Raw genomic sequence first — 14244 nt, 5'->3', positions numbered from 1 at the left:
TGTAATGATTGCATGAAAATCGGTGTGAAGGCTGTAGGGCGGGAAACCTACAAATTGCAATTGTGTGGCTGTTGAAGCGATGTGTATGCCCAAATTCTTTTCCTATCGTTTCAGAAATCAATGACCGGTTCGTGCCTTTGTTGGAAGCCTCCACGGATCTTGACGGGCACAAATGTGCAACACCAGTGCCTTACAAAGTAAAGCTCCCTGATTGGAGTCAGTAAATTCCACTCATGACCGAAGGCGGTCAGGGCTTAGAGTCATGCTGCATAGCCTCACCCCATTTCATAATGATGAAAGGCCTATGATGAAAGGCATTACGTACACTACATGTGGCGAAAATGTTTGTCTGAGGCAAAAAAAAGAAAAAAAGCTTGCAGCATAAAAGCAGCAATTCCAGCTTTGAGTGTAAATGCCATTTTCACTTTTGAAAGCTACATAAACAAAATACAGAAGCCGACACTGAAGATTTTTGTTTAAGTTTAATTTGTACAAGCTTTCGCGTGGAGGTCCACGCTTCCTCAGGTACAAAGTGAAGTGGTGACACACATAAGTATATATAGTATAGACACTGCTGTACAAAGAAAGGGAAGAGGAAAGGAGATATGGTGCCACATGTCTGTGTACAGTGAATAGCTGGGCAGACGGATAAGTGATAAGACGGATAAGGTCACTTATCCGTCTGCCCAGCTATTCACTGTACACAGACATGTGGCACCATATCTCCTTTCCTCTTCCCTTTCTTTGTACAGCAGTGTCTATACTATATATACTTATGTGTGTCACCACTTCACTTTGTACCTGAGGAAGCGTGGACCTCCACGCGAAAGCTTGTACAAATTAAACTTAAACAAAAATCTTCAGTGTCGGCTTCTGTATTTTGTTTATGTGATCTACAGGACTTGACTCCCCTCTTCGTATACGCTTTTGAAAGCTACTAAAGATAGCAGATGGATTTTGTTCAATAAAAGATGTGCAACATGCAAAGCTTATTGCCCTCCAGGTTTTACTGCTTTATCCATAAAAAGTGCAATTATTGCAGAATTATAGTACTTGCTGCTGCAGTCAACTAAAGGAATTAGCACCACAGGACTCAACTCTTTAAAATAATAATGTGATACTTTATTGTTCTGGACGATATGCATGTAGAAAGCGAAAACAAACCCAAAAATGTCCAATTATATAATCTTCAGTGCCATTACCTTTCTGCACAGTGCCATTAGTATAACAACTCCTTCTCCGAGTTCCGTTGTGAATGCCTTTTACAGTCAAGTGTTGTACTCCCACCAGTAGTTGCACCTGGAAATGAAATTTGTCTGTTTATTTGTAATACACTCAAGGCACATAACACTGCAGCTGCGAATGGGATACAAAGTTTTTTTTAACAAAACAGAGACACAAACTGCATATAATCACACATGCAAAAAAGGAAGATGGTTGGGTAATACAGCACTAAAATTCTTAGCACAGGCAATGGTAGACACTGATGAGGGAAGACAATTCCAACTTAATGTAGTATGAACAACAAATGAGTTTTTAGACATTTAAACAGACGATTCGTAACCACCGCTCGACATTTTCCCTTGTAAATTCCGTCGATGCTTAAAACCTGACGGGTATCATTTCTGTTCAGTCACGTCCCGATCTTCTTATAACCTGACGGTATCATTTCTCAAGTTATCGTAACCACCGCTCGACATTTTCCTTTGTAAATTCCGTCGATGCTTAAAACCTGACGGGTATCATTTCTGTTCAGTCACGTCCCGATCTTCTTATAACCTGACGGTATCATTTCTCAAGTTATCGTAACCACCGCTCGACATTTTCCCTTGTAAATTCTGTCGACGCTTAAAACCTGACGGGTATCATTTCTGTTCAGTCACGTCCCGATCTTCTTATAACCTGACGGTATCATTTCTCAAGTTATCGTAACCACCGCTCGACATTTTCCTTTGTAAATTCCGTCGATGCTTAAAACCTGACGGGTATCATTTCTGTTCAGTCACGTCCCGATCTTCTTATAACCTGACGGTATCATTTCTCAAGTTATCGTAACCACCGCTCGACATTTTCCCTTGTAAATTCTGTCGACGCTTAAAACCTGACGGGTATCATTTCTGTTCAGTCACGTCCCGATCTTCTTATAACCTGACGGTATCATTTCTCAAGTTATCGTAACCACCGCTCGACATTTTCCTTTGTAAATTCCGTCGATGCTTAAAACCTGACGGGTATCATTTCTGTTCAGTCACGTCCCGATCTTCTTATAACCTGACGGTATCATTTCTCAAGTTATCGTAACCACCGCTCGACATTTTCCCTTGTAAATTCTGTCGACGCTTAAAACCTGACGGGTATCATTTCTGTTCAGTCACGTCCCGATCTTCTTATAACCTGATCAGGTTATAAGAAGATCTTACTTAACAGAAAATGATACCCGTCAGGTTTTATGCGTCGACGGAATTTACAAGGGAAAATGTCGAGCGGTGGTAACGATAACTTGAGAAATGATACCGTCAGGTTAAAAATCAAAAGATTGCCTACCTGCACGCGACAAGATCGGAGAAACAAAAAGACCACACAACACGCCGGAACACCGCCGACACCATGGACCAGTCGAGTGAGAATTGTAAACTTGCGCCAACCAGGGAACTACATCCGCACCTAACGCGTAGGAGCACGTATGTGCACCCAAATGATACCCGTCAGGTTTTAGCGCCTTCCTGCGCGCCGTAGCCGAACGCCACACGGTGCTGAATGGCGTTGAGCGTCCATTCAATACAGTTTCACTCAATTTCCAGCGTCACTTCCAGTTTTGAGTGCACCTGTGACCATTCTTTGGGGTACTTTTATTTCTACTATATGATGTGAATTGCTTCAGTGTGTATGAGTATGAGAGTGCGTCGTATATGCCAACAGGAAGTCGCTACCCTTTCCAGCGATACGGCGATACTGCTTCGGTTCCTCGGCGAGCAAGCACGATGTGCTGTCAACAAACGCTGTGGATAGCGGTCCTGTTGACCCAGTTGAAGCAGACACTGAAGACGAAGGTCTTCCTTCCAGCGAGTCGTCAAAAACCCCCGGCTCGGGTTTGCTTTTGGGTTCAATGGCGTTGCAAACATCAGAGCGTCACTGAAGGATGCACATTCAGTGTTCTATGGGCAAGACAGCTTGAAAAGCAGTGCAGTTTGCCAGTTCCCTGCCGCCACATCGAGCGAAAGCGCCAGACTTATATCCTCTTGGAACTGTTCGTGTCACCAGGCAACTTGAGGCTTGTGTTGCATTTGCTTCTTCGTATATTCCAGCCTCAAAACAACTACCTCCCATTATATCCTCTGTTTCGTGAAATCTTAGTGATAGAAATTCGTTACTGTAACGTGGTAGAGCTGAAATCTCAGAATTTTTTTTCTATGTTCTATAGCATGGGCCCTCGGTACTCTTATGCCACAATTGCGCTCATAGTTTATTGAAAATTCCGGGCAACGCTGCGCCCAATGTTACTACCAAGGGCCATATTCTCGTGAAAGTAATCGACCTCGACTACTTTAGATCTCGCCTGTCAGTGGTCAACACATGAAGGAGGCTTGAAGAACAGAAATGAATGGCACGCTTCATCAGCCAATACCAAAATGCTTAAGCATAAAATTGTGTTGTAGTAGCTTGGAACGACCTAGTGAGAACGCTGTGCTGTGACCTGTCCGGAACCATGCATTTTTAAACAGAAATCGTACAGAACCTTGATTTTTCAATTATTCAATGGTGTCTGTGACATGCTTTTGCAAAGGTTTTGTGACAGGTCTGCGAGAAGACAAGCTTGTTGACATAATGGCACGCAAATGATGGCAATGATGGCGCAAATGGCACTAAACATTTACTACATGGCACTTGTGTTCTCGAGTCGCAACTAACCATCGATATCGTCAATTTAACTGAAAATGTAATCGTCCGAATTGCACGTTTATACAGAGTGTTCTTTTTTTTATTAATTACAGAATTTTAATTAAATAAACTAGCAGAGCAAAATAGATGCTGTTTTTGCAGTTGAGTAATACAGCCGGATGAAGATCCTCTCGAAGAAAGTACGTAACTACCAGGTCACTAATTACAGTCAAACTTCTTTACAACGAAACTCAGGGGACAGCAAAAAAAATTCGCAGTAAAGGTATTTTCGTTAAAAAGGATGTCCATTATTGGACCTATAGGGCTCCAGCGGGACCGCAAAAAAATTTGCTGTAGTGGTATTTTCGTTAAAAAGGTGTTCGCTATAAAGGAGTTTGACTGTACCTAAAATTCATAAATTTACTCTTTAATTAGGGGATTTCGAACAAAAGCGATATTGAAGGACAGAAAATACTCCTTGTTGAAAGCCATTCTATGTTTAGAATATGCACGTGTGCTGAAATATGTATTGCTGCAAATGAGCCGAAACAAGATCTGTGCACTTTTCGGGCGCAGAAACAATGTGACCTTTGCCTTATCTGGGTCTATTTGGCCAACAGACTAGCTCCTACACCAATCAGCTCAATCGCTCTGAAGCACGTGGCCCTCTAACGTAGATTGCCAGTTCTTTCTGCGCTTGAAAAGTACGCAGTTCTTGTTTAGGCTCATCTGCATAGCAAAATTCAGCGACTGATATTTCGATGCACGTTTAAGAGTTGTCTAAACATGGAATGGCTTTCAAATACGAATATCTCCCATTCTGCCATATCGCTTTGGCGCGAAATCCTCTAATTGAAGAGATAATTAATGAATTTTAAGTAATTAGCCGTCTTGTAGTTACATATCTTCTTCAAGAGAATGTTTGCCCGGCCATATAACTCAACTGCAGAAGCAGTATCTATTTAACTCCGCTCGTTTTTTATTGAAAATTCTGTAACGAGTAAGAAAAAAACCTCTACATGCTTATAATTGCAACAAGCATATATACGACTGTAAAACTTCAAAAAAACAAACTCTAATCACTAAATCTCTTGTTCATTGTTTCGATGTGCTAAGATTAATTGCGCTTATAGGTTGATTTTTAGCCATTCAAAGTCATCTCACACGTGACAGCTGACGTCAAAATGACATTTTCCATCGTTAAAGAGCTCATGTCTTGGGTATTGAGAGGAATTGGAAAACAACATTCCAAAACCATTCCTATTGGTCGAGCCACAAACTGCTTCCGGTAGCAAACTCGATAAAAAATTATATTGCTTTTGATGGTTTGTAACGATACTCTCTCACTCAAAAAGTACATATATTGACAATTTAGCGCATCTCGGGAGACGAATTGCAGAAGCCCAAAAGTAGTGCAGCAGCAGCATAGCTTTCATCATCGTGGCATTAGCACTTTCCAGTGACTTTTTTGGGTTAAATGCCTTTCTGAGATTTGGGGGGTAAAAATCGGGCGCTTTTTTCAGAGCTGTAATTCGGGGAGAAATTCGGCGATAATTGTGCCTTCCGGTGTTATCGGGTGTTTTTTTGCTTCTCATCTTGTCTAGTAAGTCCGTTCCTGGTGTTTCTTTTTTTTTTGTGTGGGACCTACCAGCACTAATTCCCAATGGCATAGACAGTGCGGGCACACTTGGATGTTTTGCTGGGAATCTAAGTGATTCATCCTTAGATGTGTTACACGTGGCGACCTTTGTTCGTCTTCAGTGGAAACGTCACTTGAACATTTCATCGTGACTGGAAAATCGTGGAGAAATCTGATTTAACTTGAATTGGTCGGAGGTCAGTTCGGGGGAATAACCGGGCAGAATCGGGTTTAACCCGAAAAAGTCAGTGCCTAAATATAGACCAGTAGCAATGCAAGAGGCACGAAACACAGAAGTTGACGTAATCACTCCTAGCAATGTGGGCAGAGCGCGAGGTGATTCCCTTAGCATGATGTCCAGCGTGATCAAAAGTAATCGAGGTCGATTAGTGTAGATGAGAATAGGGCCTCAAATGTGCATAGCTCGTCAAGTATTGCAGCAAAAACTTCATTGCATGCGCATAACACTGGGTCTCAAACAAAAGAAGTCTGCTGTATAGTCATCATGAGCAGCAAACCAATGGGGAACATAGGTCATTGTTACTCCACAAATTAGGGATTATTTCCCACCAGACGAGCCGTTTTTAGTGTCCTTTGTCACATGTATGCTCGCTCTGCTATGTTTACAAGCAGTGTATGCCGCCAACATCACATTGCAATACTTCCTGCTATATTTTTTGCTATATTTTTCATTTGCTATATTTCCCGCTATACTTGCTATATTTTTGGCAGATGCTGTGCATCTTTTGTAGTAATAATTTTATAATTGTAGTCAGTGATGGGATATGCTATTTTCTCCCACTCCTGTGGGCAGATCTTCTGTGTGTGGTTTCACATTTTGCTCTATATGAGTCCCAAGCTACCTAGTTTGATGAAACATAATCATGTGTGATGTGATTTACAATTGTTCAGCCTTTGTTTACTCGCTCATTGTGTGCTTCCTTCTAGATGTTTGTGATTGCTCAATTCATCGAACCAGTTCAAGTCGAGATTCGGGCACCTACCAAATTGTAGCCTTCAAATTCTCAGACCTTTCCAGGTTTTCACCGACTATTTCAAGCGAATCCTTTGAACAAAATGAAAGGGAAATCTCCTACGTTTTGATACGGGTCCTTCATCAAACTGATTGTATATCGAATTCAAACAAACAGAATATAAGTGCATGCTCCTCCTTACTGTTCAAGAGTAGAGAGACTTGGTACTGTGTCTCATTTATAACTGCTGTCTTTTTCTGTTACAGGTCACTTATTAGCGAGGCGGACCTATTTTTCAACCTCTGAGCTTGGCATATCTGCGAAATCTAACTCGTGGCAACGTTGCTGCGGTGTGGATGCTCAACATCACCCAGCCGATCGGCGATTTGCTGCGTATTGTCATGGCACTTGACTGCAATTTTTCCTGATTTCAACTGTTTTTTGGCGACTTCCCCAACCTATCCAGTCACACAAAAATTCCCTGACAATACCCGGCTTTTCAGGTGGATAGGCATCCTGAGATTGTGGCAGGTTCTTGGGTTATGGGTACTATGTGCCGATGGCTGAAAATCCTGTTGCACAAAGTATGTAAACTAACCGGACGAGGCTCTCATACTTGGGTCTTTTGAGGACTACCATATCACAGTTGAGGGAAATTTTGGCAAGAAGTAATTTCTTAATGTTCATTAGTTGCTGTGGCTTGACACTTCCAGTAGAAGTAGTGTGTTTACAAATAGCTGTGGATCCAGAGAATCAAAAATCGAATCCAGAAAAAAATAAAATCCAGAGAATCAACATTGGTTTTCGTTTCTGAGCTAAATTTCTGCATGAGAACAAACTCCTTCTCTTAAGAAGACCTGTAAAGTCTTGTGAAGCTTCCGTGTCATGCTACATATTTGAATGCTGTTTTACAGGTACCTACAACGAATCCAATGAGAAACTGGATGCTGTCCAGTGCACACCGGACATCAGTACAGATGCAGAAGTTGGAAAGAGGAAGCATTTTGTGCCACAGCACCTTGAAGATAGCACATGAGCAACCTACACCCTAACCTCGTGATAAAAATACTCCCATAATACAATCCTACAGGAACAATGCAGTTGTAGCAATGTTGTGTGCAATGTGCAGTTGTAGTTGTAGTGCAATGTTGTTGTTAGGTGTACAGATGATCATGATATTCTGAAGGAGCTGCAACACATCAAGCTTCCCAATGATGTTCTACTCACATCTCATGTGTCGTAATAGTTTTCTTTTTCCCTTTTGTGCAGCAAATAAATGGGAGCCCTTGTTAGAAGCATACGACTCTGATCCAGATGATGTCGGCATGCCTTCTATTCCTGGCAACTTTTCACATTGCAATGCAGCAAGTAAGTACAGTATAGTTGGGGTTCTTTGTTTTCGGGTTTTATGATTTTTCAAATTCGGGAGGGAAAAATCTGGTGCTATTTACGCACGAGAATTCAGGGAGAAATCGGGTGCTATGATCTCTGTTTGATATGTCACCGGGGGATTTTCAAGTGAAACGAAAGCCATATGAAACAGGCCACACTGGGACGAGAAACAATAATTTTTATATTTCCGCTCAGAACTGGGATAGCGAATGACCGTAATATTCAAACACTTGCCCCAGCTCCACAAAAGCTGGTCTTTGACAGGAGAGGATCATAAACTGAGGACAAATAGGTTGGCACAAATAGCTCTCTCTGCTGATATAATGATTCATGTGTCCGACAGTTTATCGAGAATGACAAGTTGAAGGGCCGCAAGGATTTCCGGTAAATATCGGGGTTTTACCCGAACTCTTGAAAATGTGTTTGGGGGGGAACTATCGTGAAAAGTCGGGTTCAACCCGAAAACGAAGAACCCTAAGTATACTTTGTTTCTTTTAGGTTTGTGTGCTGATCATATACATATAACTAGTGGTATAGATGTGGTATATGCAGGGTTAGACTAGCAAATGTTACACATTATGATCGCATCGTAAAAGTACAAGACTGGACTTTGCACACCTCAAACTTTGTAGTCTGATAGCCATTTGTCCAAACTTTTATTGGAATTTTTTGCAAGCGTTTGCAAGGTCACCTCGAAAGTGTATTATAAACTGAGCAAAATCTTGACCCATACATTTTGAATGGCCTAGATCACACAAATACTGTCATTTTTTCTTGGTATGCTTCACACGCACGTCACCTCACACAGGTGGTGCTGCCCATAACGATGCGACATGCCCGTGCGGACTTTATGCCTGTGCTTATGTGTGCTGGCACCACCTGTGCGTGGCGAAGTGAAAATGGCGGGTTTTGAGTGAGATGGACTATAGAAAATGCGTGGAGTGAGATTTTGCTCAATTTTTAATTCTTAATCTACCAAGAAAAAAAATCCAACGAAACTTGAGACAAATGGCTACCATTCTGCAAAATTTGGGGTTGACTACACCCCACCCCATCTTCTATTTTTAGGACACGATGGATGTGTGTAACGTGTGCTAGACTAACCCTGTAGATTATGAAAATCTTTGCACTGAGATTTATACCCCTGTCACACGGGCATCTCGAAGGCCTTTGGGAGTGTTATCAATTGACCCAGCTGCCAATTGTGCGCTGCCACACGGCGTTTCGGGATGGCCTTCGGCCGGACTGTCAAGTGGGTCAAGGGAGAGCCACAGAACTCCCTCGAAGTCTCGAAGGCCGTCGGGACGAGGATCCCTACACTCTCGGGTACATAGTCTTCGCTCTAAATGCGCTGTGAACGAGATTTCTTCGCATTAGACTACACTTCCTGCCGCGGTTTTTGCTTTTGTATTTATTGGAAGCTTCTCGTCTTATTTTTTTTTTCAAGGTACGTTTGTATTTAGTCTGCGTATTATGCATTTCCCTACTTTTTTCACCGGCGCCCGCGAGCGGATACGCCGAGTCAAACCACAGCACAATGATATAACAACAAAACAATACGATAACAATAAACAACACACAATGTGGCCAGACGAAAAGAAACTGAAGGAGCGACATCGCGATTGACGCGCTGCAGCATTTTGAAGGGCAAATGTTGAAGCTTTCAACGGCCATCAGAAACTTCTCGTGTGGCACTGAGACAATCCATTTGAGTTCAAAGGCGATATAAAATCTCGAAGGCCTTCTAGTCGATTGTCATTTTCCGTTGGCCGTGTGACAGGGGTATAACTTTGGAGCTATTTTATGATCTTTACAGAGAACTTTGCCTCTTGTCTACTTTCAGAATTTCAACATCGAGTGTGGAGACTTCTGCACGTCATGCGGTTGACGCAGCAGCGACACGGTGAAGTGCTTCAGGAGATCTGCAGCCAAAGTGTTAAGCATCTTACGACACCTACACCACCAAATTTTCTCATCAAAGCAGCATTTACGACATCAGAGGCCCTAGAAGAATTTGACCAATCTTTGAATGAAGAGCAACAAGCCCAGCTGGTAAGTGCTGACTCACGTTATGCTTCGTGTATCTCACTTGACTGTCTTACGCGCATGTTTTCCCAAGGGCCCTATCCTGGTCAAAGTAATCTACCTCGATTACTTGAAATTTCTTCTGTCATTGGTGCACAATCGAAAAAGGCGTGAATATTAAAAGTGGTTGACACCTTCTATCAACCAATCGCCCCACGTGTTATCTTGGAAAGCGACCCGCCTTATCGGTGTTTTCTCCTGAGAATCCGAAGACCACACCTGTGATCTGCCTGCCCTGCCTTGTTGCTTCGGTTCTTAGGTGTCGGAAACAGAAAACTCTACATGCGTAAAATTGAATTTCGTAGAAAATGCGTGGAAAAGCACGCTCGTAATTTCCTTTTTTGCTGTTTGTCATTTTTCTTGACGTACAGGTGTGCAAGACGGTAATGTATGTGTGACACCGTGATTGTACTTGGCATTTATAATTCGGTATGTACCCGTGAGATGGCGCTGATGGCACGCAACAAAACTGACAAAACGATAAAAGCGCGAAGGATCATTGCGAAGGGTCGAACGGTCAGTGTGGCGCGAGCCGTAAACGCGTTTATGAGAAATCGGTTCGTCCTTTAAATCTTGAGCTTTATTTATGAGCTTTTCTTTATATTTTTCTGTGTGTTCGTGTGCTCGATATGCGAAATGATAATTCGCATTTCAATATGCTTCTTTTGTTCGTGAGCTGTGGGGATGGTAATGATACCGCAAATGAGCATTGATAGTTTTACTCAAGAAACAGTGAACTTTGATCGATGAGTTTTTTGTATGCACACCGCTACGTTGCAACTGATTGTACGACGTACGGCTCGGACGACGCTTCGAAAAGCTTGCCGCTTTCACGCATACGATGCCGCGATCGGCGCAGAGAAACGGTGTTACGCGGTGCTTTTTTCTCATTATTAAAGACAAACGAAGAAAGACATGAATTTTTTGTTGTGACGAGCACATACAGACTTTATACAACACAATAAACGGAAATGCGCATGCGGACCTATCGCGAAACCCATCGCCGCTCAAAGTAATCGACCCTCTTTCGCTAGATTACTTTTCAGCTTTGAAACTAATCTTTTACGTCATTGTTACGTCAAAATGACGTAGGGTCACGGTCCGAGATTAGGGCCGAGAGGCTGCGAAGGAAAACTAGGTATAAATTTCAATTGAAACGGGCGGGATTTAAGGGCGGAGTATTCCGTGGCAGCCCCGCCCTACAGCTTGTGACGTAAAGTAATCGAGGTCGATTACTTTTGACGAGGATAGGGCCCCAAGTGTGAAACTACAATGCAAACGTATTATTGAAAGATGTAGCATGTTTTACAAGCAGAGTGTCGTATAGAAAGATTTATGGGGTTCGGGTTCGGAGATATTGGTTCCAACAGTTTTTTCAGGTCGATAGCTGTTCGGCACATTGCAGAAAAAGTTATGCCAGCATTCTCCAGTAATACGCTGGAGTGTATGCAACGAGATTCAAGCCTTCCCACGAACACATTAAGCCAATGGCGTTTTGACATAGAGCATAGAGCATAGAGCATAGAGCTATACGATAATATGTACGATGAGCTGATGACAATGCAAGCACGGATGCATGTCGTCGAATGCGAGCGCAACTAAGAAAATGTTTATACAATAAGGAGCACATATGTGCACCTAATTTTTGTAGTGCCCAGATTGCCAGAGGTCTACATAATCAAATCAAGGTCTCGAGGAAACGAAAATTAGTTTTGTACTGTCAAACCCGCGCATAACAATCCCTCGCACAACGATAAACCTAATAAAACGATCGTTTCTGCTTTTACCGTCACAAAATACACTACGTCTATGGACAATCGACCCTCGTGTAACGATAACAATCGCCGTTCCCAGTACTCATATAATGATGGCCGACGCTCGTGAGAACGCTTTGGCCCCTGCAGTGTCAGGTGCTACGCCCTTGCGTGAATTGTAGGACATAGGAAAACAGGAACGGAACACCACGAGGCTGTGCCCTTCGTCATAGCACCCTTTGCATACGGACCCCTTTTGCGCGACCCCTTGACCTATTTTGAGCTAGTCACCACAGTCACTCTACTCCAGCAACATGCTGTTTGTGACTTTCTGCTCTTGGTTCCTGCCTTGGTGCATCGTCGACTGCGCCGTCAATGATGGCGTCCCAGCCAAGAAGACAAAGGAATTGGCTTGAGTGTCAAGCTGGCGATCATCGACAACCATCCGCACAGAAGACAAGTGTCATCCATCGTGCAGAAGTACGGCCTATCGCAGTCCACAGTGTCAACGATTCTCAAGACAGCACAGAAGCTGCAGAAGGAAGCAGCCCACGATGCAGGTATGAAGGGTAAATATATAAGAGAATGCGCGCATGAAAATGTCAAGGAAGCACTCTACGAGTGGTTTGCTGATTTATGAAGTCTCAATATCCCGGTCAGTGGCCCAGTGCTCATGGCAAAAGCGAAGGACTTGGCATTTCTTCTTGGAGATGAGAGCTTCAACCCATGTGGAGGTTGGCTACCGGATTTCGTACAGGAAGGTTGCTGGTGAAAGCGCTTCTATGGAGAGTGCCGGGAAGGCGGCATAGCTGAACAAGCACCTCTCGGACATCTTTGAAAGGTACGGAGAGAGGGACATCTACAGCGGTGATGAAACCGAACTGTTTTACCAGCTGTTACATTCAGGAACACACGCACTTAAGAGAGAGGACTGCGCAGGTGGAAAACACAGCAAGGTTCCTCACAGTGTTCCTTTGTGCAAATATGGATGGTAGCGACTGCAGGACGCCGTTCGTCATTGGGAAATCAAAGAAGCCACGTGGCTGTGTGGTACCGCGCCAATACGAAAGTGTGGATGACCCGCCAACTTTTCAAGGAGTGGCGCGAAGAATTCGACGCTGACATGCAAAGAAAGCAACGGAAAGTTCTATTGCTCCTTGATAACGGTACGGCGCACCATGTTGATGCAAATCTAACGTCAGTGGAAGTTGGTTTTCTTCTGCCGAACAGGACTGGTGGCCTTCAACCTATGGACATAGGTGTGATCGCCAACATGAAGCTGCAATACAGACAGCGTGTTGTCGACAGAATTATTTTCAACATTGACCGGAGCAGGGCGCAGGGACAGGACCATGTCCCGGACCTGAAAGTAACGCCGTTAATGGCTGTTCAGTTTCTGAGCACAGCGTGGTATGAAGTGTGGCGCGCCACGATATAAAACTGCTTTTTGAAAGGAGGCTTCATACCGCCCAACCTCTAAACACGACGTCATGGATTTTGCTGCTGCTGACACTGAACGCATGTGGGAACAGGCCAGGAATTGAAGCGTGGTGGGGGAAGACATGTCATTGGGGTTGACAATGACGTCTTTGTGGTGGAACTGGTGACGGAAGATACAATTGTCCAGGAAATACAGGCCCGCGACGCAGATGACAATAGGACGTCAGATGAGGATGAAGACGCCTCGTCAATGACAACATGCGGAAGTGCGCTCCTTGCTGTTGACGTCCTCCGAGCTTTCATCGTGGAACGGGGGCTACCGGCCCAATATGTCGCCCACCTCGACGCAGTTGAACGTGACGTTGTTCGTCTTTCCAACGACGTCCCAATGCAATCGAAAATAACGACGTATTTTCTATAAAAGATGATTTACCGAGACTTTATCGTTTCGTCTGTCTTTTGCGTCGTGCGGTCGGCTATTTCCGCAGCATGGCGCTAACCATGGCCAACCCTCCTGTAGCGATATCCCTCATATAACGATTGAATTCGCGATGACCGTGAATATCGTTACACGTGGGTTTCACTGTACTAAGTTACAAGCAGACATGCAGCTGGGGCCTGACCCGAACACAAAGTGCATGACCACGAGGATTACAAGCACCATGTACAGTAAAAGCTCGTTAATTCGCACCTCGTTAATTGGTAATTTTAGGGTATTTCAAACTAATTGCTGTGGTCCCGCCACGTAGCATACAAATCAGTGCGAAAAACAATTTAATATTGCACGCAGAAATAAGCTCCGCTGCCAATAATTGAAACTGCACGCCAAACTTCAGGGACTCGTTATTGGCTCGCAAGCAGCAACCGTCGTAGCTTTCCCCTTCTCAGCCGTCTCTCTCCCTCGATTGGGAGATTTTGCATTTAGCCAACGAGCACGTGGGATTCCTCATCTCCTGTTGCGTTTGGGGAAGCCTGCATTTTTTTGGTCTTTCTCGACATCTTGTACGTCTTGTGGTGCTGCCTTCTTCAATCGATCACCGCCCAGCAATGTCTGCCTCTTCTTCACGCGAAAAATACCGCT

General features: G+C 43.7%; 1 protein-coding gene and 1 long non-coding RNA gene across 2 annotated transcripts in view; one reads left to right on the top strand and one right to left on the bottom strand.

The window, feature by feature from the left end:
• Window positions 1–1100: 1100 nt before the first annotated feature.
• Window positions 1101–2703, bottom strand: LOC135373098 (uncharacterized). Its single transcript, XR_010416278.1, has 2 exons — window positions 2545–2703; window positions 1101–1299 (listed from the first exon to the last, which is right to left on the bottom strand). It is a non-coding gene; the product is annotated as an uncharacterized LOC135373098 (long non-coding RNA).
• A 12-nt stretch (window positions 2704–2715) lies between these two features.
• LOC135373097 (uncharacterized) overlaps window positions 2716–14244 on the top strand; it is a 30371-nt gene continuing 18842 nt past the window's right edge. Inside the window, exons 1-4 of the mRNA XM_064606377.1 lie at window positions 2716–2843; window positions 2920–3271; window positions 6759–7860; window positions 9728–9936. Of these exons, the coding sequence (XP_064462447.1) occupies window positions 7704–7860; window positions 9728–9936 (366 nt within the window). The 5' untranslated portion in view covers window positions 2716–2843; window positions 2920–3271; window positions 6759–7703. The remainder of the gene's footprint in view (window positions 2844–2919; window positions 3272–6758; window positions 7861–9727; window positions 9937–14244) is intronic.

This window comes from Ornithodoros turicata, unplaced genomic scaffold, assembly GCF_037126465.1.
Source record: "Ornithodoros turicata isolate Travis unplaced genomic scaffold, ASM3712646v1 Chromosome21, whole genome shotgun sequence".
Lineage (NCBI taxonomy): Eukaryota > Metazoa > Arthropoda > Arachnida > Ixodida > Argasidae > Ornithodoros > Ornithodoros turicata.
This window is presented reverse-complemented; position numbering and strand designations above follow the sequence as displayed.